The following is a 27460-nucleotide window of genomic DNA, read 5'->3' as shown; positions in this document are numbered from 1 at the left end:
AAGCCCCTTGAAGATTACCTTTGGGCTTGTGATAGTGCTGAAGGAAAGTAAAGCCTGGTTCTGATTCACATCAATGTGCCAGCTAACCACCTATTGTATCCAACCTTTTGGTGGGGTAATTGATCCACCCAGCACCCTATCATTTTTGTTCATCCAAATGAAACAGGCTGTGTAGCCTAGAGCAGCCTTGACTTCCTCTCTACCTTGGCATGAGCAAAAACCTCCACCATTTCTCATAAATATCTTAGGATTTGTGCCACATGTAATTCCAAGTATTATTAGATGGATTTTTTTTCCTCAAAGAAAGAGAGGGAAGAAAAGGGTGGAAGATCTTTTCCTAATGCAACAAAGTCTATATTTTAGGAATGTATCCGAGAGCCTAATAGCTAATAAACGTATCAAACATATATATGATATCTAATAATACGCCTAATAACTATCAAATACTCGATTTGTGTATGTCATCCTTGCATAGGACCATGCCAATCCTCTTTGCATTGTTCCAATTTTATTGGATGCCTAATAATTATCACATATTCAAACCTTTGCTTTGACATATCTTAATCTTGATATACATTTTAATATGTCGTTTAAAGGTTCAAATGAAAAGTAACATTTCTGATAGGGTTGAAATCAAATTGGATACCAGTATATCTATATCCATATTTATTTTTTGAATATATAAATCAAATATTCAAAATATAGATGTAAATAGAGATATAAATCAAATAATTAAACTTTATGACTACAAAATCAAAGCTATTATTAAGTAGATAATAAATCAAGTTAATAGCATATTAATATGATTATATATATTTTTTTAAAATATTCATGCATGTTATATAAAATTATATAAAGTTATAAGTAAAATTGAATATTCGAATATGGATATGGATACAAATATAATCAGATACTCCAATTTCTATCTATGTTCTTATTGATTTGGATATGAAAATGGATCCTAATGGATATAATCCAATCCACTTTCATCCCTAATTATGTGGGTTAGGTGTGGTATTCTAAAAAGTGCTTAATCGTTGAGATAGAAAAAGTAGGGATGACAATGGATCGGATATTGATCGGATCGATCGATACCCATATTCGTCTCACTAGAAAAAGAACCATACCTGTATCCATCTTGAGTTGGACCAAATCAAGCTCTAAGGATGGGTCTGATCAGGTATACTTGAATCGGTCTTCTTTCTCCATTTCTCATCTCCACCGCCGCTCCACTACTATTCGCTGCCCCATCTGACTATCCTCAAATCCTACAAAATATCATGCTTCCACCAAAGAGACCATCTCAAACTACCACAACTCGCACAAAATCCCATATGCTTGAGAAAAAATCTCAATCGGAACCTAAAAACCCCTCTGATTTCTCTTAGGTACTCTCCTTCCTCACAAATCTCCAAAAAGGAGAATAAAATGAAAAGAAAAAGAAGCAAAAAGAAAAAAAAAAAAAGATCAATCTATATGGGAAAAGATCTTATCTTTTAATTTTTTTCCATCTTTCTTTTGTTTTGAATGATTTTTCCTAGTGTTTCCTCTATTTTTTCGGTCCTTGGGAATCTCAGTCAAGTAGAAGGCTTTGAACAGCCGAATAGGGAAGCTTAGATGATGGCTAAAGTTTTGTTGGAACCCTAGCTGTTGGGCCACCGTTGTTTCGTTAGGGATAGGGGGGAGAGGTGATGTGCTGGCCATCGGCCATTGCAGCGCCGCTTGGGATGGCCGGGTCATTAGATGGGGGTGGAGGGGTTGATGTAAATGAGAGAGAGAGGGAGAGGGTGGGGGGAGTGGAGACCCGTTGGTTGCCAGAACGCCGTAGCGATGTAGCGCCACGAGTGTCGAATAGCCCGATCATCGAGTGGGGGGGGAGGTTTTGATCTAAATGAGAGAGAGAAAGATTTAAATTTATTTGAATAAAAGGTATTATTGAAGTGGGTTTGGAATGGAACATATCATTATCCATATTTGATCCAAATCTACTTTGGGTATTTTTTCGAAAACTCATGTCTACTTCTTCTTTTAATCTGATTGGGTAAAATCTACTCCATTTGGATCAGATCGGAAAGAATTATCACCTTTAAGGGTAAATGATTGGTGCAATTCATGATATTAATACAGTACATGATATGTGTTAGAGCAAATTGAGAAAGAAAAAAAATAGAAAGCTTCGACTAGGATAGCTTTAAGGCATGTACGGTAACCCTATTCAAATAAAACTGTTAGCGCAAATGGAGAAAGAAAAAATGGAAAGCTTCAAAGAGGATGTCTTCAAGGCATATAGGATTAACCCTATTCAAATAAAACTCCCGTTTCAAAAAACATCCGCCAGGGTTTGATCTCGCGCCCATTGAGAAACGACACCAGCTAACCAACTGCCCCAACGGTTGGCTGCTTAAAAATTAAAATAAAATGGTATTTTTTTATTATTAAAAAAAAATCTAATAATGAGGAACCAACCTCTCTCGTGCAAGCTTTGTCTTGGTACCATATTTTGGGCTCTAAAGCATTTCCTTTAAATTAAATAAGTGCAACATAATTTATTATTATTATTTTTTGGGTAAGAACATAATTTATTTAATCATATGTTTCCTTACATGAACGAGCGGAGCACCTCTCAACCACCCGGTCATGTCAAATTTGGCAGCGTCCACGGCGGCATGGAATCTCGTGGTGTCCGCATGTGGGAAGGTTAGCCGCATTCTTTATTTTTTATTATTATTTTAGTTGATTTTCTTTCAGGAGACTCACGAATCTCATAATTATAATAATAATAACGCGTACAACTTAAGATACACAACTCTCTCGTGTATTAAATTACTAACCCCTGTCTTATCCCCAGTCGGTCTTTTTCTTATTGTACAGCTCGGAGGTTTCTGGTCCCCAGGTAGAACTTTTTATGACGCCGTGCTTTTAACTTTTTTTATCTTTTCCCGATAGTATTTGTACTGTTATTTAATAAGATTTAATATCAAAATTTAATTGAACTATGGGATGTTGTTGTTGCATGTGATGTGTTAATATAAAAATTCGTTGGATTATGATGTTGTTACGATGGCTTTGTTAGCCTGCAACCATGTGATACAACCGTAGAATGGACGTATAAATGGAGCTAATATGTTGTTTTGGTAGTATCTCTGCTTGCTATTCTCTGAACTTGACGGCAACATCAGAGTGCTTGATAAACAAGAAAAAATTTCATTTCAACAAAAATATAATATGGTTTGAAAAAAATTATAACGTAGTTTTAATTTTTTATGATTTATATTTACATCTTAATTTTTTAAATTTTTTTAAATAGATCTTAAAATTTAAGATTTGTTTGCAATATGACTCAATCGTCTGGTCATGATCCGTGAACTTATGATTATCATGATAGAAAAGTTCGGACATAAAATTATATTAATATTTTTCCTGCCAGAATGAGAAGAGTAGTCATATTTTGGTAGAAGTGAACCCCAAATTTTGATTTCATTCTATCAGTAAACTTCGAGGGCCAACTAATCATTTCACTAATATTATTAACGATGTTGGATGGATAACTAAGTCATATTGCAACAAAATCATAAATTTTACGGTCTAATAAAAAAAATAGAAGTTTTGGCCTTTCGGATGTAAGCATAACCAGTGAAAAGTTGAAGGGCCGTTGTTATAATTGTTTCTATAATTTTTGTTTGCTTATACGCTTCCAATATTTTGAAAGTTCCATTTGGCCCTCACCTTCACCACAAACTGGGCCTACCGAGTTCAAGGTGGTGCAATAGGTTGGGCTATTTTTCTAGTAGACCATTTACCGATAATTATGAAAGAAAAAAGGTATATGAGAAACAAAATGGGTATGGGTGTGTTTTAACTTATAATGCTATCTCAAGCAATCTAAATTCTGCCCTCCATATTGAGTTGTTAATATACACAGTAATGTATTTGGCCAGTTTTAAATCCTTATTTTATACTATTTATTGCTAGAATCCATCAGTCTCAATACCTTGCGTGTCATCTCAATTAAGTTGCTGCATCGGTATTGTTCAGGGCTTCCATAACTTTGGTGGATTCCATGGCTCTACTGGTCCTAGATGAGAGGCAAACAATTGCATAACAACAAATTTAAAAGCAATAAATTATGACCTCTGATTGAAGAATATTCTTACAAACTAAACAAATTCTGAGTGTGAATGAGGACTTCAATCTTTGTTTAATTTTATATGGGCATGTGCTGATCACCTTAGACATGAAAAAAGAGAAATAATGTGCAGAAAATGTTAGGAAGAAAAAGAGAACATTAGGGAAATACATAAAGACTAATGCATTTTGTGTCAAGAATTCTTGGTGCTAGGGAAAGATATACAGTGCAAGGTTTCTTTAAGGTGGTTAATGTACAAATGAGCTACTGTACATGTGTCTGATTTGGCCATAAGCCGAGTTACCTTAGGCTTAAGCAAACGAAGGAAAACGATAGAAGGGAGATATTATAGTTTCCAGCTTGCTTTCGATTACAATAACAATTAACCACTTTACCTCTTTTTTTGACTACGAATCACTTACACTTTGATCTAAAAGCCTCACTTTATGTGCCGCTCCACTTCACGACGAGGTGGCGATTTGAGGTCTTTAAGCAAATCAAACAAAGTGGATTGAAATTTACCAGCTCGAAAAGCCAGCCAAGGTTAAGATAATTTGATTAAATTAGTCATCAAATCACTATTAAGCCAACAGTTTTCATCACATGCAGACAGTGCCATCCTTAATTTTATTTGTTATGGGCAATTAAATCTTAGTTTGATAAGCTTTTAACATGTCCATTTTTATCTTTTTGGTTGTTCATCTTTATTGGTTGGTTTGTATGCGTTCGCAAGCATGCTCTAAACAATTGCTCAGTCATTATTTTCTCCATAAGTTAATATGAATAAAAATTAATAAAAAGCTAATCAAAAGTCAATTGTGTTTTGTGTTGCTTTTGTTTGGTACTAATCATGAGGCAATGTTATCTGAAAAAATAATTATTGATGTTATGATTATATTCGGGATCCTCCATGTTATCTTCTGCTTATTTTTATATGTTTTAACAAGCATTAGTTTTAGTTTTACTGAAAACAAATGTATAAATTTTAGGCAATGTTTAGCATCATTTTCGTTTGCCATTTTAGAAATAAAAAATAAAAATTTTATTTATATTTTATTTCTAAATTTTTAAAATATAAATATATTTAATTATTTTTAAAAATAAATATGATAATAGTAGCTGAGATGGTGGTAGTGATAGCAAAATAATAAAGATAATAATGATGGTGGAGGTACTAATATAGTGGCATGAGGGTGGTAGCAGTGGTTATAATAATGGTTGGAATACAAACAATATGATAATGGTAGTGATGATAGCAGCAATGATACGGTGGTGGTATATGTTGTAGTGGTGGTGGCGGTGACAACAGCAGCAGCAACAATAATGACACTGGAGATGGTATCGATAATAATTGTAAAAGATATAAGTTTTTAATTTTTGAAAGTAATGAAAGTAAAAATTTTTATTTTTTAAAAGTAATAATAAAAGTAATTTTTGAAAAAAAAATAAAAGTAATAATATCAAACATTTCTTCTATCTTGATTACTGTGATTTTTTTAAATAATAAAAATAAGAAATAAAAATGATACCCTATAAAATTCTAATAAATTAGTGTCCAAAATAAAATTTAGTGTTTATAATATAAAATTTAGTTTCACAATGGATGCGAAGATTCACTTCCTTCAATTTGAGCTAAACTGACCATTCATTTCCATGTCAAAAGATATGACACCATGTTGGCAATGCCTTTCAAGCTTGAAGACAATGGTGCCGATCAATGTGACATGTCCAACTTACAGTTTGAGAATTTTTTTTTGTTCAAATAATATATATATATATATATATATATATATATATATATATATATATATATATATATATATATATATATATATATATATATATATATATAATGTTGGCAATATTTTGAATGACTTTGTTTTTTGATATACAAGAAAGCAAACTATGTGGCAAATTGGGTTGCCAAAAATGGACAGTCCTAAGGGGAAGGGTTTTTACTTATTGAGCTGAGCCAACTTTAGCTTTTGATATTTTTGAAAGCATGATCCAAGACAACAACATACCATACTAAATTAGATGATACAGGATAAATCGTATCATATCAGTTTGATACACATACATAGTATGAGGGGTGTACCGATATTCAATATGTGAAACTGGCTTTCATATTAGATATACGGACATAGTGATAAAATGACACTAATACAAGGCCTAGTATTTGAGATGGTATACCTTCTAATGATACTGAGGTCATTTTGGTTTATTTGCAACCACCAATATAAGAAAGAAAGAAAGAAAGAAAGATTTGGTAACGAGTCCACACCTTTATATCTAGCACGTGCGAAAAAAAAAAAATATTGGTTATAGATTGAAGTGCCTTGGCAACCAAGACAAAGTGATAGTAGTGATAACAGATGAAACTTTTATTCTAAATAATCACACTACAAAAAACAGTCAAAGAAACGATACATTACACACCCTGATTTTCATAGAACAATCGACTCCACTCTCTAGGCACTTCCAATCCAAACAGTATAGAATGAATATCCTAAGAAATAATATTAACATAGATATCAAAAAGAGTGTAATTGGAGTAACATTAACAAGAGATGAGATTGCCCCCCTGGCTTCCAAGAAGTAGCGGCCGCAAAGGTCGTTGATTTAGTGATTGTGACGCGGATACGCTTACAAGACTTCACAAAAAAGATGGTGGCCTCCACTAGCACGTTGCTAACCTTATCCAATGACCAACTTGTCTTCTAGCAGGAAATGGTTTAGCTCGCCTCCTGATGCAACCTCGGGCGCAGGGCCACTGGATTCTGCTCCAGACCTCCGTGCCACAACCATTTACCCATAATCCTGTGAGCATCACTTAATTGATAATTTGGTGCCTAGTATAAGCATGATAACCCAAATAGTACAAGATAACACAGCAGGCATCTCTTATCTTGAAGCTAGTCTGCCATCTAACATCAATCCAATATTAGTGTTGTGTATCCATATGAAAATTTTACAGGAAAAAGGTCATGTACATCTGATGTAAATCTCCATGCTCGCAAACATGATACACACACACATATATATATGTGATATGATATAATATTCATGCACTCTGTTGCTTATATATGTGGATCTCTCAGCAAATGGAAATTGAATGGCGGTGTCTTTCTTTTCCATGATGTAACAAGGGAAGTGTGTGGAGCACAAGGATGTAGCATTTATCCAGATATAGCACAATTCTTATGAAATTTTTATGTATAACAACAACAATTTAGTGGACGTGGCAGAAAAATAGAGCCCTCATGACTGACATCATCAACCCGCTTCCCAATCCCAGCCTCAAGTGGATTTTCAAAAAAAATGTACCAAATTTTTTTTTAAAGAAAAGCTAAATTTTTTTATGCACGTGCCCGACATATGGAAACTTCCGAGAACCACATTCTCTCTCTCTCCATTTCAACCTTCAAACCTGTCAACATGCATGAACCTTTCCATCTATATAAACCCCCCATCACACCCCCTTCTTTCAATCAAACCAATAACTGAAAAAAAACAAGACGTTTCTTTAGAAAGAGATAACTGAGACCTCCATTTTTTTCTCAATTTCTCCTAATCTCACCCACCGGTGACCGGAAAAAAATGTACGCCCAGTGGCCGATTCCGGATGCCGCCGACGTCGCCCTCCTCGAATCGATCCGCCACCATTTGCTCGACGATTCGACCCCCTTCGACTACCCCTCGAGCTTACCTCCCTCCACCGCCACCGCCGCTGCCGCCGCCTCAGGCGGCGGCGGAGGCGGCCTCCCATTCCACCCCGAGGACTCCGACGACATGCTTCTCCACGCTTTGATCCAACACGCCTTCCGGCCTCCGGCGGTGGCCGTCAAGATGGAGGAGGCACCGCCGACACCGCCCGCGGTGGAGTTGCCGGCGGCACCGTCGAGGGGGAAGCACTACAGAGGAGTGCGGCGGCGGCCGTGGGGGAAGTACGCGGCGGAGATCAGGGATCCGGCGAAGAACGGGGCGAGGGTCTGGCTGGGGACCTTCGAGACGGCGGAGGATGCGGCGCTCGCCTACGACCGCGCCGCCTACCGGATTCGCGGCTCCCGCGCGCTCCTCAACTTCCCACTCTTGGTCGGGTCCCACGACGCCGCTCCGACGCCGGCTAAGAGGGCCTCGTCGGAGCTGCCGGGAAACCCCTCTTCGTCGCCCAAGAGGAGAAAGAGAGGGGCGGCCTCGGCCGGGCCAGTTTGTTCTCCGGCTCCCGCGCCGGTTCAAGTATCGTCTCCGGCTCAGGCCGGGCTTGGGTCGGGGTCATCCGGACCGCAGTCCCAACAGACGAGCGTCAGCATGGATCAGCTTTGGGTTAGCTATTAGTGGGAATGGGTGAGACAAGCTTGAGATCTTTTGCTTCAGTCTCTCTTGATGTAGGTTTTCCCTTGGGGTGCAAAATAAATTAGAGAGATCCGAACGATTTGTTTGATTTGTTTACATTTGTGAATAATATGCAGACGTTGTTTATTCTTTACAAATGTCCAGCCTTTTTTGGTTCATGCGAAAGCCCTTGTTTTACTACATGATGAAGTTCTACCCGACAATAAATTTCAAGTCGATTCAATTCTACTTGGTTATCCATTATTATTATTATTATTACCTCCATCCGGTTATTTATTTATCTGATGTTTTTCTTTTTTCTCTTATTTCTTTTTTCACTTGCTTTATTAAGGCCCAATGCTTTGCAATGTTCATTTACGTAGATTAGATATGCCAAATATTACTCATTCTATGGCTTCAATGAAATGGTAGTGTCCTCCATCACCATGAGAGAGTGGGAGAGAGGGAGAGGGTCTTTTGAAAAGGTTCAGATTGTATCTTTTGTGCCAAGCTATGATTCATCTTCTTTCATAATGTTAACCATTGGATTCGCAAATGACAGCTTTGAGATTTGTGCAGATGGATGGAATAAAGATTTGGAATGTTTTTGGATATATATAAGATGCTATATGAGATATTGCGAAAGAACATCAATCATTCTTTTGCTTGGAGGATGGCCCAAACCCCCTTTCAAAATGCCAGTATCATCCAAGTTATTGGATCGCACGTTGGGCCCCTAGTGGTGCCCATTTGCCTCCTCAGGTAACCATATGAGCCAACAAGCTAAACTGCCTTTCTTGTTCATCTAGATTCAAAGCACACCATTATAGGGCATGAGGGACCAGCCCAGCATTACTTGCAAATGAGATGCCAATTAGTGAACAAGTTGCCATTTTGACAAGATCCTAAGGGCCCAAACCGCAGATGATGCCATCAAAAAACATATAGTATGGAAGCAAGCAAGACAAAGTCTTGTCGTATGACAGTGACAAGGCCTGAATAGGAATTGATGTTGACAGATACATCTCCTTATGCCAGGTGATTATCCTCACAATTGCATTTCGTGAGGACACAATAAAATATGGAGTAGAGATAGCTGTTTCACAACTTATGTTTATCTTTATGTTGGATAAAATTTTTGAGGTAAACTGTAGATTGAGAGTATTTTTATTCATAAAAATAGAAGCCAAAGGACTGAAACAGTGACATATTTGAGAAGCAAAATTATTTCAGTCTCCTCTTAAAATAGGAATTTGATGAATAATCAGGTTTTACTAGTTTCTTTTTATTTATTTTTTTATAAACTGCTGGGCATAAACAACCCTTATTCTAAAGTTAATCATGTTTATTTCTGAATTTTTTTTAAAAAAAAGAAAGAAACGTAACCAAATATTCTAGAACCACCAACAATAACACCGACCTTAAGTTGTGTCCAAAGAATGCCTGCAAAAAGTCTAAAAATACCTTATTTTGGATAGTTGTATCCACTCAAACTTGCTTGTTAGTGAATACTGTCAAATACAAGTCTATTTACATCTATGTCACAAACAAGAGATTGCAACTTTAACCATCAAAATAGATGCATCATAATTTCGATAAAAAAAAAAAACAAAAAGGGTAATTGTCACTGTTCTATGGTTTATAACGTGAAGCAAAGCATCACAAGCACTTGCAGAAGATCAAGTTTCCCACGTAAGGAATCCACCAATTTCTTATGGCCCCCATATGCAGCAGAAGATCTAGATTAGGTTTTATGAGTACAAGTGGACCAATCAACAAGTGTTGAGGATCTTGGTTCTATTATTCCCACAATGACAACATGGGAAATATCCAACCCAATTGAACAAGGGCACAAGATATAGCCTGATTCATAGAACACCAAGCTGGCCATTGAATTCCATCATATCATTGAAGGCGGCTCAGAAAAGTCCAATAAACGGACGGCAAGGATATCGATGGTATATGTGCTGCAAGCTGTATGGAAGACCATCTCAATCGCACGAGTGGCAGAAGAAACAAAAATGAGGGGACGGCGTTTGACAGTTTCGATTGCAATGCGCCTGATTCTTTCAAACACCTTTGGACTTTCAAACTTTAAGCATTCAACTCGACAAAGACAAAAAAAATAAAAAACTACTTTTTTTTTTTTTTTGCATGGTCCAACTAAGACTTCAAGGTCTTTCTTATCGACTTCAAGGAGTTCCCTTTTTTTTATTTTATTTTATATTTTTTTTTGACAATACTCTTTTCCGTCACTTGTGCCTTAAAATCAAAATTAACCCCAATTGTCAACATACTCTCTCTTTTGTGCCCAACCTACCCATTTAGATCAATAGATGTAGGAACTTCAGCTCCCCTCGCAGTGAAATTTAGATAAGGTTCACACTGACCACCCCAAGTTTCAAACATTCTTATCAACAAGGAAAAGCCATTATTTGCTAATAATGATGTCGAAACGGTTGGAACGAACGCATAAGCTTACAATATAATATGGCTGTTATCATGATGTTACTGTAACGGCCGGAATAACCTATGTTTTATAGTTCCATAACAAGGAATATGGTAATACTTCATTTGTTATTCATAAAAAATTAAAAAAATTACAAAAATACCTTTCTAATTTTAGATACCCCTCAATTTAAAAAAATATCAAACAGATTTTTCAAATTTATAAAGTATAAACTATTTCAAACTAGTCCTGTGGTTAATCATCTTTAACAGAGTGGCATCACATTATTATCACATGATAGTATAAAATTGTAGTACCACCAAATACCCTTCGTATCATAAAAGGATCCCATTGCACAGCAACATCAAGACTCACCTTTATTTGTGCGAATCTATCATAGGATCATCCATTGCATGGATCCCAAAGTGCTCCAAACTCTTCTTCCATCTACACAAATCTCAAAGTAACCAGCACATAATCAAGATCACCCATCTATCTACACAGATCTTAAAGCAACTAAGAGATAACTTAGATTATTTATTCACTTGCACAAATCTCAAAATGATTGCATGGATGATCTAGATTATACATTCTTTTGCACAAATTTCAAAACAATCAATGGATGATCAGAATTATTCAATGAAAAGCACTGATCTCAAAGTAACTGTGGATGATCTGGACATTCATCTACTATATAGATCTCAATACAACTATTGATGATCCAAATATTCATCTGTCTGCACGAATCTCAAAGCGACATGCACTATCTAGATATTCCTCCATCTGCACAGATCTCAAAGCAATAACAAATGATCTAGATATTCATCTATCTGCATAGATCTCAAAGCAACCACGGATAATTTAGATATTTATCCGCTTGCATAGATCTCAAAACAATTGCAAATGATCCAAATATTCATCTGCCTGTATAAATCTGAAAGCTACCATGGATAATCCATATATTTATTTGCCTAGACTAATCCCAAAAGCAACATGAACGATCTAGATATTCCTACACAAATCTCAAAGTAATCATGAGTGATTCAGATATTCGTCTATACAAATCTCAAAGCAACTACGAATAATTTGGATATCCATCCGCCTGCATAGATCTCAAGGTATTCGTGGATGATCTAGATATTCCTCAACCTACACAGATCTCAAAGCAACCATAAATATCCAAATATTTATCCATTTATATAGATGTCAAAAACACTAATGGATGATCTAAATTATTAATCTGCATGCACAAATCTCTGAGCCACCATGTAGATGATCAAGATTATTCATCCTTCTACACAAATCACAAAGCAATCAATGCATATCTAAATTATGCACGGTTGCTTCGAGATCTATGCAAATGAATGAAAAATCTTGACCATCCACTGATCGCTCTGAGGTCTAGGTAAGTGGGTGAATATCAAGATCATCCACGATTGCTTGAGATCTGTATATACAAATAAATAATGATGATCATCTAGTGATCACTTTGAGATCTGTCCAAACAAATGAACATTTGGATTATCCATAATTAATTTGAGATCCCTGTAAATAGATGAACATTTGGACTATCCATGCTTGCTTTGAGATCTTTATAGATAGATATTTGGATCAATGACTCTTTTAAGATCTGTGCAACGGATGAATACCTTAAGATCTGTGCAACATATGAATATCTAGATTATTTATAGTTGCTTTGAGATCCGTATAGATGGATGAAAACTTAGACCATCCACAACTACCTTGAGATCTATGCAGATAGATGAATGTTTTCGATCATCCATAGTTGCTTGTAAGCCAAGGAATATTTGGATCATCTATGATTGCTTTAAGATCTATACACGTAGATGGATATCTCATCTGTGGTTACTTTGAAATCTGTAAAAATAGATGAACATCTAGATGATCCATAATTGTTTTGAAATCTATGTAGATGGATGAATAATCCTGATCATTTACTAATTGCTTTGGGAGTTATGCAGAAGGATGAATAATCTGGATCATCAAATGCAATCGCTTCAAGATTTATGTAGATGGATTAATAATCCAAATTTTTCATTTATCGTTGCGAGATCTATATAGGTGGATAGATGATCATGATCATACACTGATCACTTTGAGATTTATACAAATGGATGAATGATAAAATTTGAAGAACTTTTGAGCTTTGTGAGATAGATGATCTGGCTATTCATCATTTGCACGAACTTTAAGCAACCGCATGAATGATTTGAGTATTCATTTGTTGGACTGATCTCCAAGTGACCATATGAATGATCTGAGTTATTTACCTACCTACATAGATCTTAAAATTGAAATAGACTAAAAACTATAGGGGATATTTTCGTCAATTGAAATGGTAGACTAACTTGGGAAATTCAAAGACTAATTGAGAATAATTTGTAAATTTGAGGGACTTATTTGATACTTTCTAAAATCGAAGAAGTATGTTTAAAATTAATCCAAAGTTGACCGAATATTTTTATAATTTTTTCTAAAAGTTTTCTACAATTACTCTTATTTTAAAGTAATGTCCCGACAAAACAGCATTTATAAGAGTGCTGGTGGGATGAGTCACCCTGCTGGGCTCTCTCTCTCTCTCTCCACCTCTTTCACACACACACACACACACACACAAGTACATTCATGCGAAATTAAAGTAAAAATATTCAAAAGCTTTAAGCAAAAGCAATTTATTACCATAGCCGATGCCAGTTTAAGGTCATGGCCATGACTTTTATAACATAATCTTACCCTTCAAGATGGAGCATCCTGCTTGCAAGCCCTCCCTTTTCCCTGCGTGCGGCAGTGGTGGCTGCTCATGATCTCCATCCCCTAACCAGTGTAACCAGAATCAACATCAGTAGAAATAAATCAAGCTCAGTTTCCATTCAGATATTTCACAGCATAATACCACAATACCAGCAAATTTAGGAGGGGAAGTGGCTGCAAATGAAAGTTAAGTTTGAGCGTCATGCCATCGTTGGTACATGAGTTTGCAAAGGCTGGGCATATGGCTGAGGGCATGAAAGGCAAGACATCTAATTGTTTGAAATGAGGGGAAAATTCTAGCAATTACTTTTGCCTCTATCAGATTGGCTGCCGCCCCCTTCAATATAAAATTTATTAAGGCAAGATGATGAAATTTTTGATGTAATCCAAATGCAAGGATAACAGAAGTGGAGCTCTCTTTCAATCTTTTTCTTTGAAAATTAATGTCCCACGAACATTAGTCACTTGGGCACAGGGAAAGTAAAGGTGGCTTTATGGAGTCCCTTTAAAGATGGGTCACTACATCTTGGGTCGGCTGTGGTCCTCGCAATCCATGACTCCAGGTCCCTATCTGTTTGCATCCATCCTTGTTACGCATGCCATCCTGCCTAAAGTCTTCCAACTTCTGCGACTGAGTACGACACCTCGACTGACATTGATCATATCTGACAAGCAGCTTACTGTAACCAGTTTACCAGCGTATATACTTGTAGAAAATGTAACCAGTATACATTATAACATTGGACTCCAAAAAGAAAAAGAACAAAAATAGAATAACAAAGGACAAACATAGATAAAGAACAAATAGAAACAGATAAGATTGCAGAGAGTCCAGCATATAGATTTTTACGTGATACTTAGATCTGAATTAGTATCAATGTTGACCAATTCCAACTAATCAGCAAGTTATTAAAGATATTTAAAGAATTTGGCTAACCTGGAGTGATTTCTTCACTTCGTCCACTCATATCTTCAAATTCTTTGGGGTGTTTCTTGTTTGCCTCGCTCATCATATCTGCCGATTTGATTTTCTCTTGAATTGTCAGAAGCAAATAATCCAAAGTGACCAACCTGCAGGAAATTCATCCCATAAATAACACAACCAGTAGCGATCAACTTCATGTATCGAGGAGAAACGGTAGAGAACTAAGCTTTCTCTCATCCCTAAAGATTTTAAAAATGTAAAGACACTAATGCATAAAATATCAAAGAAAAAACTGAATAGAATTAACGAAGCATGTTTCTGTTTGTAGTTTTTCTCCCTCCCTTATAACTGTTACATTGAGAACAGATATCTGTTGGACTTTTATGTGCTAGAGATGGAAGATCCCTGATCACTTCATGTAGTTAACGGTCAGAAGTTAAGAAATTCATGTGGGTCTCCAGGACAAGTTGATTGTCAGACACCAAAAGAAATTATCTTGGTTAGCAAATCTTTTTTCATGAGGCACCCTTGTATTTAAGAGACCAAACCTTGTTGGTGCTCCATAAGTTTCATCAAAGCTTAAAGATTTTCTTATTATAGCAGTTCTATTTGTATAATATCCAGTCTAGTTTCACATTCAATAAAAGCAGAATCTGAAGAGATAAATTTGACAACAAGAAGATTTGAAATCTAAGTTGGTAAATTACATCAGAAGGCTTCAGTGGACTTTATTGGGCCTATCCAAAAAGCCATATGGTACAAAAATACAAAAATAATGTTGAATAAATTCATCTAAAAAAGAAAAACAAATAAAAACTATACCAGAACTCCGAAGCAATACCAGAAAACTATTGTTTCCACCAATTCAGCTAGTCACATTCTTATCAAGTCCTGTCTGTTATGTGGATCCTACCATGATCCAGACACAAGGAAAATATGAAAATCAACACATAGATTAGTTGTACATGCTAAAGACATTCACATCCATACGTGTATATATTGCTCCCACAAGTATCTTTCACCAACCATACAAGACAGCAATAACACATTGAGAAATTGTTTACATAAGTCTATCGCTTCTTATTATTGGAATGTATTGAAAAATTGATCAATATTGATGTCCACCCAAATCTGTAGAAGCACCTTTGCAATTTATAATTAACTGTTCAGTTTCTGGGGCCTGTTTATTGTTTAATAAAACAATTGAAACAAACATGATTAATGTAGCAGGATACCTGAAATTGTTTCCCCAGTTTGTTTTCAAGCCAGGAAACTTAAAAACTGATAGCTTCCACTGAGCAAACAACTGAAACCTAATAGCTAAAACTTGTTTCAGATTCCAATACATAAATGTGCTGTCAAGCAGCAGCTTAGCATCTTTCACAGTCAAATGTGGAAAACAAAACAGTAAAACAGAAGTTAAATATATTTTCTAGCATTAGGAAACATGTCTGCCTGTTATGATTACAAATAATGTTTAACCTTTGACAGTTACGAATAAAATTCTTACCAACTTGACATTGTCTACATCATATTGTTGAGTTGTTTGGGTCTCAGATCCCTCCCAGCTGAAAATTGCACCTGGTATACAAAATACAAAAAATTAAGACATAATGACTCAATTTCTTTCTTTTAAAAAAAAAAAGAAAAAAACTTGCTTGGAGGAAAAAAGAATGAAAAGGAATATTTCAGCAGGACATTCTAACCTGGCAACCCCTGTGAAACTGATCCAGTTTTGCTATAATTATAGCCTACAATAAGCATGATGCATAGCATTAAGCTCATTTCATAAGATCTTACACACAATGACTAACAATTTTTTTAAAAAAAAAAATCTTGCTAGAAGGAGGGAAAAGAAACGAAAAGGAATATTTTCTGCAGTAAATTCTGACTTGCAACACCGATGTAACAGAGCCAGTTTTGCTCTAATTATAAGCCTACAATAAGCATGATGTAAAGCATTAAGCTAATTTCGTACTATCTTATTTAATATCGAAACCAAAGTATGGTAGGAGTTACTCTAGTGACAACTCTTTATAGAGATATCATCAATGCTGGGACAATATGACCTAGGAGTATTCATATATTTCAGGCAATTAATTGTAAATGGTTGCTGGAAAGTAGATGCCCATCATTTATTTTCATGGGTAGCATTGGGAGCCAAAAGTTGACAACCTGGACAAGAATGTTTTGCTGAAAAGAGCACAGTTTTCTCAATGAGAACTAGTCTGTAATACTTGTAGAGATTAGCTTATTACCTTGATAGAACAGTAGATTGCTTTGCAGAATAAATGCAAAGAATATGACTCAGGCATAGCATGACAGAAAGTAGAAAATAAGCTATAATAGAATTTGTATCCTTCTAAACTACAAGGACTCCATTATAAGAAAGGAAGGGAAAAAATCAAACTGAAAGATTTGCTCACTACAACCATGAACTCATTGACAAGAAAGTCTTCAAGTTCCCATCTATATATATATATATATATATATATATATATATATATATATATATATATATATATATTAAAACGGAGGTATCAGCCTCCATCCACCACCTGTTTATCTTCTTCATTTGACACATGTACAATGGTACCACTTGAGAAGGTTTTCATTATCCCAAGCAGCGGTGGCGTGTTCAAGTTTTTCTTCGAATCCTTACCAAGCCCTCATAGATGCCCACCTCCTCCCCGCTCTCCTTGCCACCACCTCCCGCCGGTCTCCACCGTCATCTTCCTCCCCATCATCACCAGCTTCAGCCTTCCCCCTCCAATCTCCCTCAGGTGCTTTCTTGCCGAGCCCTCATGGATGCCCACCTCCTCCCCGCTCTCCTTGCTGCCACCTCCCACTGGTCTTCGCCGTCGGCTCGAACTACTTTTATCCAATTGCCTCAAAACCCTCGCAACAAAACCTTCTCCCTTTATCCCTCTCCCTCTATCTTATGACAACATCGTGAAAGCCTCCATCTTTCTTCCCTCTCTTCTCCAAACCTTGAGAGTTTTTGTTTCCCCCAAAAAAAGAAAAAAAAATATGAGAGCTTGCACTCGCCCTTCGGCCATGGCTTCCCTTTCGGTCAAGAAGCCGCAGAAAAGCCAACAGAAGACAAAGAAGAAGGAGAAGAAGAGAAAGGAGATGGGAGATGCCCTAACCCTAGAGGACCTCAAAACGCTCGGCCACCAACTGCTCTCCTCCAGTGCCAACATCAACAACCTCCCCATCCTCCTCTCCTTCCTCCTCCCTCAACCTCGCCCTGGAGTCCCTTATCTCCCTCCAATCCTTCTTCATCCCTCTCCTCCCTGAAATCCCTTCCTCTTCTACTATCTCCCGTTCGTAGGCGGTAGCTTCTGGTAGTGTTGGGAAGGACAAGGATATGAAGTTGGTGTTCAGGTGTGGCTACGAGCAAGGTGTAACATCCTTGTGATCTGTAGAGGAATCTGCAGCAGGAATGCTCCAAATCAAGGAAAATCCAGGTATGTTTGGGGTGAATTGAGGGAAAACAGAGGGATTAGAGAAGAAAAGGGAGAGATCTGAGAGGAGAGGAGAGGTTCTGAGAGGAAAAGATCAGAGAGGAGATGAAAATTTTGGGGGGAAAGTTTGTTACTTCCATTCTGTTTTCGTTTTCCTTCTTACAGCATCTCAACTTCAGCTGAAAATATAGAGAAATATATTTTTCTTTATTTGGGATAGCTCTCTTGGGCTCATCGGTGAGCTTCCCTAGCTGGGCCTAGCCTAGAGTTGTCAAAATGGGCCCTGGCCCGTGGGCTAACCCATTTAGGCCCTTAAAATAGTAGGGCCGGGCTAGTATTTTGGCAGTCCATTTAACAAAAGGACTTTTTAGGCCGATCCGTTTATTGTCTGACCCGTGAAGGGCTGGCCCGTCTAGCCTACGGGCCGGCCCGTTTACGGCACAATTTTGGTGTAGATCTAGTTTTATTTGTTCTTGATGTCTTTTGTTCCTCTTTCTCATATACTAATACTAACCATCTCCCTCTAATTTACTGAATAAAAGTAATTAGGCCCCAGGTCTAATTATCTCTCTAGAAAAAGAAAGTCCATATGCCCTTCCTAGTTCCCATCATGTTAGGATTGGTTCTTCATACAAGCTCTCATTTGCACCCCATAAATGGTTACATAGCTTTGTTCATGATGGTAATATCTTTTTTTATAATTTAAGATAAGAATTTAAATTTAGTTGGATGCAAAATAGCCTTTTTCTAACTATTTATTGATATGTGTAATTTGTTACTTATGGATTGTAGATGAAGATGATGATTCAAGTACAAAAGTTGATGCAAATTTGCCAAAACAAGATTGTCAAGATTCTAATGTTGTAATTGAGGAAGATGAGGATGATTATTAATTAATGAAATATTGGTGGCAAACTTCTTGTGGCAAAAATCTTGAGAATAGGAATTGAATTTCAATAGTTGGACTCAATATTATTTGAACAATATTTATGACTTGTTGGTTTGTTTGATTTTGTGGAGTTTAATTAATTTGTGGTATTTTTTTCTTATGAAGAATGGAGATTATGATATATTACAAATTTTTTGAAGTTATTTCATATTTACTTTTGATGTTTTAAAATTTGATGTAGGCGTTGGTTTTATTTATTTATTTGATGAAGTATTATGTTTGAGAGTTTTTTAATTGATTATAATTTTTTAATTTTTATAATTTTTATAATTATTTTAATTTTTTGGTAAGTTATAATGACCGATCCATTTAGGCCCTTCACTTATAAGGGCTAGTGCTGGGCTGCCTATTTGATGGCCCGTTTATCAAAAGGACTTTTTTTGCCCGACCCGTAAAGGGTCAGCCCTCCACAGGCCGGGTCAACCTGGCCCATTTTGACGGCTCTAGCCTAGCCTGCTTCACTGCTCCTTAGAGGATTCGAAAGGGTTCGGATCTGCGTTTTACCCTCTACCCGCACACCCGTACGCCCGTGGACACCAGATATTTTGAGATTGGCCTGGCCGATCGCTCTGGAATCCTCTAGTCTCCATCTTGTCCGACTTTTTTTCTTCTCTTCCGTCCCAAACCCTAGCTGTCACCTAAGATTGGATCTGAGCCATCTAGAGCCCCTGAAGGTCCCTGCTTCTGCCATCCGCTTCTCCTTCAGGCGATCCTTCACAAGATAAGCCCTGTTTCCTCTTCCGTTTTCTATTATTTACCTCTCTACTTCCAAAGCTCATTCTTTTATTTGCTTCAGGTGTTACGTTTTCCCCTACTTCAGAAGATCTTTATCCTCAAGGATCAAAATGAGGAAACTAACCCTTAAGGGTCCAGTAATCCTCCTAGGTAGCTTCATTCTCTCTGAGGTTACTCCATTTGACGAGCACCTAGATAGCTGGTCTAGTCCCTCTGCGGACCATTCTTCTATCTAAAATCTTCTCCGGCTGGGCCAAAAGTTGCCCTTCTTCTTCGGTAAGTGGCACTTTAGGTGAAGCTTGCTATGGGTTACTAATGCCTCTTTTGAGCAGGGATACATGGAATATCGGGTGTATTTGGGACCCTTCAGGAAGTTGGAGTTCATATGCCACAAGTTCGACCTTTTCTATTATCCTGAAGGGTCCGTAATATTGAGAGGTAAGCTTGAGGCTTTTGCGGATTGCCACTGTACTCTATCGATAAAGCTGTAGTTTGAGGTATACCATATCTCCTACTTTATATTCTTTATCTACTCTTCTTCTATCTGCATTTTATTTCATACGATTTTGAGCCTCTCTCAATCTATCTCTTAGTATTCATGCATCTTGCTTCTTTCCCTGTTCCAATCTTCTACTGTGGTACGTACCCTCATCCCTAACTGGACCACGAGATACATCGGAGGTGGCTGCCCATACAAGGCTTGATAAGGTGTCATCCTTAAGGAGTGGTGGTCAGTGTTATACCACCATTCAGCCAGGGATACCCACTTGTGCCATTTGTGAGGGCTCTAGAAATAGAAGCAACAAAGGTAAGTTTCCAAGCAACGGTTCACCCTTTCGATTTATCCGTTTATTTGTGGATGGTAAGCTGTGCTTAGTTGTAATTTGACCCCATTAGTTTGAATAGATCTTGCCACACTTGATTGGTAAATATCGTCTCTGTCGGATATTATGCCCTAAGATATCCCATGCAATTTGTACACATTATCTAGAAATGCTCTTGCTATCTCCTGTGCTGTATAGGGGTGTGTTAGGGGAATGAAATGTGCATACTTGGTGAGTCTGTCCACTACCACTAACATGGTATCTTTTCCTTCTAATTTGGGCAATGCCTCCATGAAATCCATATTGATTTTTTGCCAGGCCTGGGTTGGAATTTGTAGTGGTTGTAGCAGACCTGCATAAGGAGTTCCATCAGTTTTATTTTTGATACAAACTTTATATTCTTTCACCTTCTCTTCCACTTCTCTTTTCATTCTAGGCTAATAAAACAACTGCTTAATTCTTTTATAAGTATGGCTCATTCCAGAATATCCCTCTAGAGATGATGCATGCATGACTTCTAATAGTTTCTATCTCAGTTCTCCTGTACTTCCTACATAGATTCTACCTCTAAATTTCAGTACCATTTGCTTATAAGTGTAATCTGGTTGTGAATCAGGTTTGATAAGTACCTCTACTATGATCTGTTGGATCTGCTAGTCCTCTTCATAGCTATCTGCAATCTCACTGCTCCAAGTGGGTGCTACTGTTGTTATAGCTTATATACTTTCTTCCACTAGTCCCCATCTTAATAAAGCATCAGTTGCAAGATTTTCCTTCCCCTTTTTATACTGTATAGTATATTCCAATCCTATGAGTTTCAACATTCCCTTCTGCTGAATGGCTGTAGTGATTTTCTGCTCTAATAGGTATTTTAGGCTCTGATGGTCAGTCTTGATGATGAAAGATCTGGGACTGATGTAATACTTCCACTTAGATACTGCTAACAGTATTGCTAGAAATTCTTTTTCATATGTTGATAGTCCCCTGTGCCTTTCACTCAATCTCTTGCTGAGGTAGGCTATTAGTCTCCCCTGTTGGATGAGTACTGCTCCAATGCCATATCGACATGCATCTACCTCTAAAGTGAAGGGTAACGAGTAATTGGGCATTGCTAATACAGGGACTGTTGACATTACCTCCTTCAACTTCTCAAAGGCTCCTTGGACTTCTTCATTCCCATGAAAATTATCCTTTTTGAGAAGTTCAATTAGGGGTTTGCGGATGGCTCCATACCCTTTAATAAATCTCCTAGATTTAGAACTTTTTACACGGGCTATTGAATCATCTGGGCCACATCGACGGAACCTTTACACGTTTACACTGAAAGCTTTCGCTTTGCTTCTTTAAGCTCAATACAGATGGGGCGTCTCGCTTCGCCTCTGAACCGGTCCTTTGTTTGTGTTATACCGGTTTTCTTTCTTTCACTTCAGGTGTGCTGGCAAGGGAGGAGACTGCTCTTCCCAAGAATCCCCTCAATTCCTTGAGTGTAACAGAGGTCGGCCACTTTCTCATTGCTGCTACCTTATCAAGGTCAGTGGCTACTCCTTCCCTTAAAATATTATGGCCCAAGTACTCCATTTGTTGCTGCCCAAAAAAGCATTTGGTCCGTTTGGCATATAGTTGATTCCTCTTCAATATGGTTAGCACCTTTTTAAGATGTTCTGCATGCGCCTCCAAAGTTTGGCCGTACACAAGAATATCATCAAAAAAAAACTAATACAAAATTTTTAAAATAGGAAGAAAAAACCCTATTCATGATGGCTTGGAATGTTGCAGGTGCATTGGTTAGCCCAAAAAGGCATGACCAAGAACTCATAATGTCCCATATAAGTCCTAAATGCAGTCTTGTGCACATCTTCAAGGCTCATCCTCACCTGGTGATATCCAGACCTCAAATCTATTTTGGAATAATATTGAGACCCTGCAAGCTCATCCAAAAGATCATTAATCAGTAGAATGGGATACTTGTCCTTCACAGTTGCCTTGTTCAATTGCCTGTAGTCCACACAGAATCTCCAACTGTTGTCCTTTTTCTTTACTAAGAGCACAGATGAGGCATAAGGTCTGGTATTAGATTGTATGATTGCGGATTTAAGCATTTCTTCAATCTACCTTTCTATCTCATCCTTTTGCTCAAAGGTATACCTCTATGGTTTAATGTTAACAGGACTGGTTCCTGGCAGTAGGGGTACTTTGTAATCCCGAAGTCTACTAGGTGGCGGGCCTTTAGGTTCTAGAAATATCTCTGAATACTGTTCCAACACCTTTTTCACCAGAACAGGTATTTCATCTTCTATCTTCCCCATCACAGGACTCCCAAGATATCCAATGGCACAGCAATTTCCCTTCAATCCAGCCTTGTACCACTGTGTAGCTGTAATAGACTTAAGTTCAGCCTTTGTATATTTCAATTTTGATCCTTCTATTATTCCTTTAAGTGTCATTTGCCTCCCATCCTTAATAAATGTCACCAAATTAATGCGGTAATCAAATGTTACCTTTCTATATGTCCTCAACTAGTCTATTCCCAGAATAATGCTTGATCCATCCAATCTAATTACTCTCAAGTCAGTTTGATATGGTTCCCCTTGCATTCCACTGAAAATTAGCCCACTTTAATTTGCTTAGGACCTTGGGTCCATTTGCCACCGTCGCTATCGGTGGGGTTCTGGGATAAGGTTTGCCTTTACTTCCTTGGCTACCTGAAAATCAACGAAGATACAGGTACTTCCAATATCAGTTAAGATGACTATTGTTTTGTTCCCAGCTTCACTTTGAATTTTAATGGTATCATGTTGGTTCTGCCCCACTAATGCATAGATGGCAGTCTCCATCTCATTCTCATCTTCTTCCCCAATAAGGGATTCTCCTTCTATTTCTTCTTTATGTAACAGCTGCTCATCAATAACTTCATCTGCCTCAATAGTAGCAATGAGGGAATGTACTGGCTTTTGAGAGCATTGGCTTTTGAGAGCATTGGTGGCCAATATGATACTTCTCCCCACATCTGAAGCATAAGCCTGCTGCTTTTCTTTGTTCCCATTGCTGCCTTCCAGCTCCTTGAGGTAAGTTGGCATTTTTGATAATTTGGGGCTTGTGGGCTTCTCCTTGTGCAGCAAACCTTGGAGCATAATACCCAGAAGGTTGAAAGGGAGCTGTTCTATTAGCCACTTTACTCTTCCTCCACATTACTGTCAGTGCTTGTTCATAAAGTTTGGCCTGTTCATATCCTTCTTTTAATGTGGTTGGATAGATAAATCAATAAATGGTACTAGCTTTTTTTTTAATCCACTGATGTAACTTTCTATAAAGTGCCGTTCGGTTAGTGCTGGATTGTAGTACAGCATTCTAGCTCTCAAGTCTTCAAATTTCTCCTGATATTTCTCCGATCCCTATTTGTACCAATTTGTTAAATTCTCTAATTAGCTATTTCATACTGTTGTTCTCAAATCTTCTGCTCACTGCTTCTACTAGCTCCTCTCAATTCATATTTAGTTTATCTATCAAGTATCCTTCCTTCTATCTGTGTGCCTTTCCTATGAAGTGCATTGCGGCTATCCACCCAGTGGGCAACAAGTATTTGATATATTTTGAAGTATTGCTCACATTTGCTGCCCCATTCTCTGAGTTCTTCCCCATTGAAGGTTGGAAAATCCAACTTGGGATAAGGTAAGTGAAAATTGACTCTGCCTGAGTGTCCTCCATCCTATCAATTGGCTTGTATGGAGTGGGTAATATTCCCTTGCCCTTATCTTCAGTTGTTAATGCTGAGGAACTTGCGCCAGGATGATCTTAAATATTTGTCTTTCTATTTTTTATAACTATGGGGGTGTTGTGTGCAAAGATTGGAGTAACAGGCTGAGATACTGATGGCTGGGGGGCAATTAGCTTCAGCAACTGCTCGTGCCTGCGATTCTGTTCCTGCATCATAATTTCATGCCTCCTTGCTGCTTCAATCTGTAATGCTTCATATCTCTGCATTTTTTCTTGTTGTATTTCATCCAACTGCCTTGCCAGCACTCCAATTTTAGTGTTATATTCTTCAATGACTAATTGTATTCTTCCTTCTATCTGATTGGGGCATTCAGTGGTAAGTGCTTGCATTTTTTCTTCTAAAATTTTGAGATTTTCACTGATTTCTCTCAATTTGGTTCCCTCAACCATTCCTTCTTCTTTCCAAGTGAATTGGTTTTGATATTTTAATCTGTTTCTATTTTTTACCCCTATTTTGAATTCTTTTGAAGCTATTTTGAGTGGTTTTAACAAGCTTCTTTGTGGGATTTTTCTTTCCTATAAGCTCCTGGCAACAGAAATCTCAACCAAGGTGGCCTGTGATGAATTCTGAGGCTTGGTTGCTGTTCCAGATCAGTGGAACAGTAATCACCCCTTTCAAACCTTGGTACAGATCTGGATCTGCTACTGCTACTGACAAATAAGGAAGAGATCTAAGATCAGGGCTTAATACATCTTGCCGATCTGAAGGAGGATGAAGGATCAATGAAGGATGATCTCCATGCCCTCAGATCTGAGGATCCAGCTGCTGTGATACCAATTCTGTAACATCCCAGTGATCTGTAGAGGAATCTACGGCAAGAATACTCCAGATCAAGGGAAATCCAGATATGTTTGGGGTGAATTGAGGGAAAACAGGGGGATTAGAGGAGAAGAGGGAGAGATCTGAGAGGAGAGGAGAGGTTCTGAGAGGAAAAGATTAGAGAGGAGACAAATTTTGAGGGAAAAGTTTGTTACTTCTATTCTGTTTTTGTTTTCCTTCTTACGGCCTATTTATAGATCTCAGCTTCAGCTGGAAATATAAAAAAATATATTTTTTTATGTGGGCTGGCTCTTCTGGGCTAATCGGTGGGCTTCCCTGGCTAAGCCTGGCCTGTTTCACTACTCCTTAGAGGGTTCGGATCTAGGTTTTACCCTTTACCCGCACACCCGCACGCCCGAGGACACCGGATATTTTGAGATTGGTCTGGCCGATCTCTCTGGAATCCTTCGGTCTCCATCTTATCCAACTATTTTCCTTCTTCTCTTCCATCTCAAACCCTAGCCATCACCTAGGGTTGCATCTAAGCCATCTGGAGCCCCTGAAGGTCCCTGCTTCTTCCTTCCGCTTCTCCCTAAGGCAATCCTTCATAAGATAAGCCATGTTTTCTCTTTTGTTTTCTATTATTTACCTCTCTACCTCCAAAGCTTATTATTTTATTTGCTTCAGGTGTTTCACAAGGTTTGATGAGTTTGTGAACTCACTGATCGAGATTGCCGTCTCGAATCAATCTATGGATGCTTTCAGAGTAAATCTTTAACGATGGTTGGAAATTTCAATAAAATAAAAATTTTATATAACAATAAAATATATATTATTTTCTTAATAACTATATGATGAACAAAAATATTATTTTAAAATGATATATTTTTTAAATAAAAAAATATATCCCCCGCATCATTAGGGATGGCAACGGGTAGGGTTTGGATAGGGTATTGTACTACCCATCCCAAAATTCCAACTTAATGCCCTATACCCAAACCCTACCCGATATCCGATCGGATAAAAAAAGAGATATCCATCCCCATACCCAATGGGTTCGGAGATATCCACGGATAACCCATTTCTCTATACCCAACCCATACTCGCCCGATACTCAAAAAAATAAATAACTAAAATAATTTTATGTATATTATCAACCAAAACAGAATTACCAATTTAAAATAGAACACAATTTATAAGTCCAGATTTATAGAAATCAAACATAAAAATAGAATTATAATTCAACATAGAATTCAAAAAGATAAAGAATTCAAAATTATAATATTTTTAAGATATAAAAATATTAATTGTCTTATTCTATAATAAAAAATATTAAGTGAAAAAGAAGCTTGAGATACTTAAAAATAACGAGAATGAAAAAAAATATACTAATATAATTCAATAATTGATAAAACTAATATAATTATCACATTAACTATAAATTGAATATTTATATATAGAGATAGATCATATATATATATAGAGAGAGAGAGAGATCATATATATATATATATATATATATATAAATATATATATATATATATATATATATATATATATATGATATCTCTCTCTATATATATATATTCGGGTAACGGTTTGAGTATTATCCATATCCGTAGGTTTGGATCAGATTCGGATTTAGGTTTGGATAGAAAACAGCAGTACCTATACCCTACCTATACCCATGCTATAGTTTTCAGATTTTCTTCAAACCGAACCCAAACTCGATCAAACCCTATTTTTCAGATTTGACCGGATTTGAGTAGGGTGCATACCCATCGGATTGGATCCATTTTGCCATCCCTACGCATCATATGGGTAATATGCTAGTATATATATATATATATATATTTTTTTTTTTTTTTTTTTTTTTTTTTTTGAAACATCTATCACCTGAATCAGTTGGTCATAAGGCAATATCTGACAAAATATGAGGAGATTGCATCAGCTTAGTGGCAGCAAGTTCAGCTGAAAAGTCCCCATAGAACAACAGATGTGGAGCAATGAGCCCATAATGCAAGAATAGAAGATATGTAGCAAATCATTTAGTAATCATAAAGGCATCTTAACATGAACAAACTTTAGAGCATGATCAAAATCGGGATTCACCGTATCGGGTCAAACCGCCCGATACGGGGCGTACCGAACCAGACCGGTGGCCAGCCGATCCGATTCGGGGGTTTTTTTTGGAAAACCCCTACGAACCGCACCGAACTGTCCGGTACGGTTCGGGTCCATACCACTCAAAATCGGGCGGTATGGATCGGTACGGTCCGATTCGGAGTGAACCGAGCCGTACCGACAGCCTCACATACGAAAAGTGGGGGGAGAGTTGGGGGGA

The 27460-nt window shown here is 37.4% G+C and overlaps 2 protein-coding genes and 1 non-coding gene across 7 annotated transcripts in view; 1 reads left to right on the top strand and 2 right to left on the bottom strand.

The window, feature by feature from the left end:
• Positions 1-431: 431 nt before the first annotated feature.
• Positions 432-531, bottom strand: LOC114914717 (U6 spliceosomal RNA). Its single transcript, XR_003802330.1, has one exon. It is a non-coding gene; the product is annotated as a U6 spliceosomal RNA (small nuclear RNA).
• A 5955-nt stretch (positions 532-6486) lies between these two features.
• LOC114914680 (uncharacterized) overlaps positions 6487-27460 on the bottom strand; it is a 30309-nt gene continuing 9335 nt past the window's right edge. The window contains exons 3-8 of one of the 5 annotated variants that reach the window (XM_073247127.1): positions 16314-16358; positions 16118-16188; positions 14620-14753; positions 13665-13745; positions 11286-11357; positions 6487-6917 (exon numbers count right to left, since the gene is read on the bottom strand). In XM_073247127.1, coding sequence (XP_073103228.1) covers positions 11305-11357; positions 13665-13745; positions 14620-14753; positions 16118-16128 — 279 coding nt within the window. In that variant the 5' untranslated portion in view covers positions 16129-16188; positions 16314-16358 and the 3' untranslated portion in view covers positions 6487-6917; positions 11286-11304. Of the gene's footprint in view, positions 6947-8509; positions 10436-11162; positions 11358-13664; positions 13746-14619; positions 14754-16117; positions 16189-16313; positions 16359-27460 lie in introns of those variants that run through there. The other 4 variants (XM_073247126.1, XM_073247128.1, XM_029267510.2 and 1 more) reach the window with 4 other exon arrangements.
• On the top strand, positions 7606-8578 carry LOC105054757 (ethylene-responsive transcription factor 1A). The gene has a single exon (XM_010936348.3). The coding sequence runs from the start codon at positions 7727-7729 to the stop codon at positions 8462-8464; it is 738 nt and encodes a 245-aa protein (XP_010934650.1). The 5' UTR covers positions 7606-7726; the 3' UTR covers positions 8465-8578.

This window comes from Elaeis guineensis, chromosome 12 (genome assembly GCF_000442705.2).
Source record: "Elaeis guineensis isolate ETL-2024a chromosome 12, EG11, whole genome shotgun sequence".
Classification (NCBI taxonomy): Eukaryota; Viridiplantae; Streptophyta; class Magnoliopsida; order Arecales; family Arecaceae; genus Elaeis; species Elaeis guineensis.
Note: the sequence above shows the minus strand (reverse complement) of the source record. Positions and strands in the feature narration are given on the sequence as shown.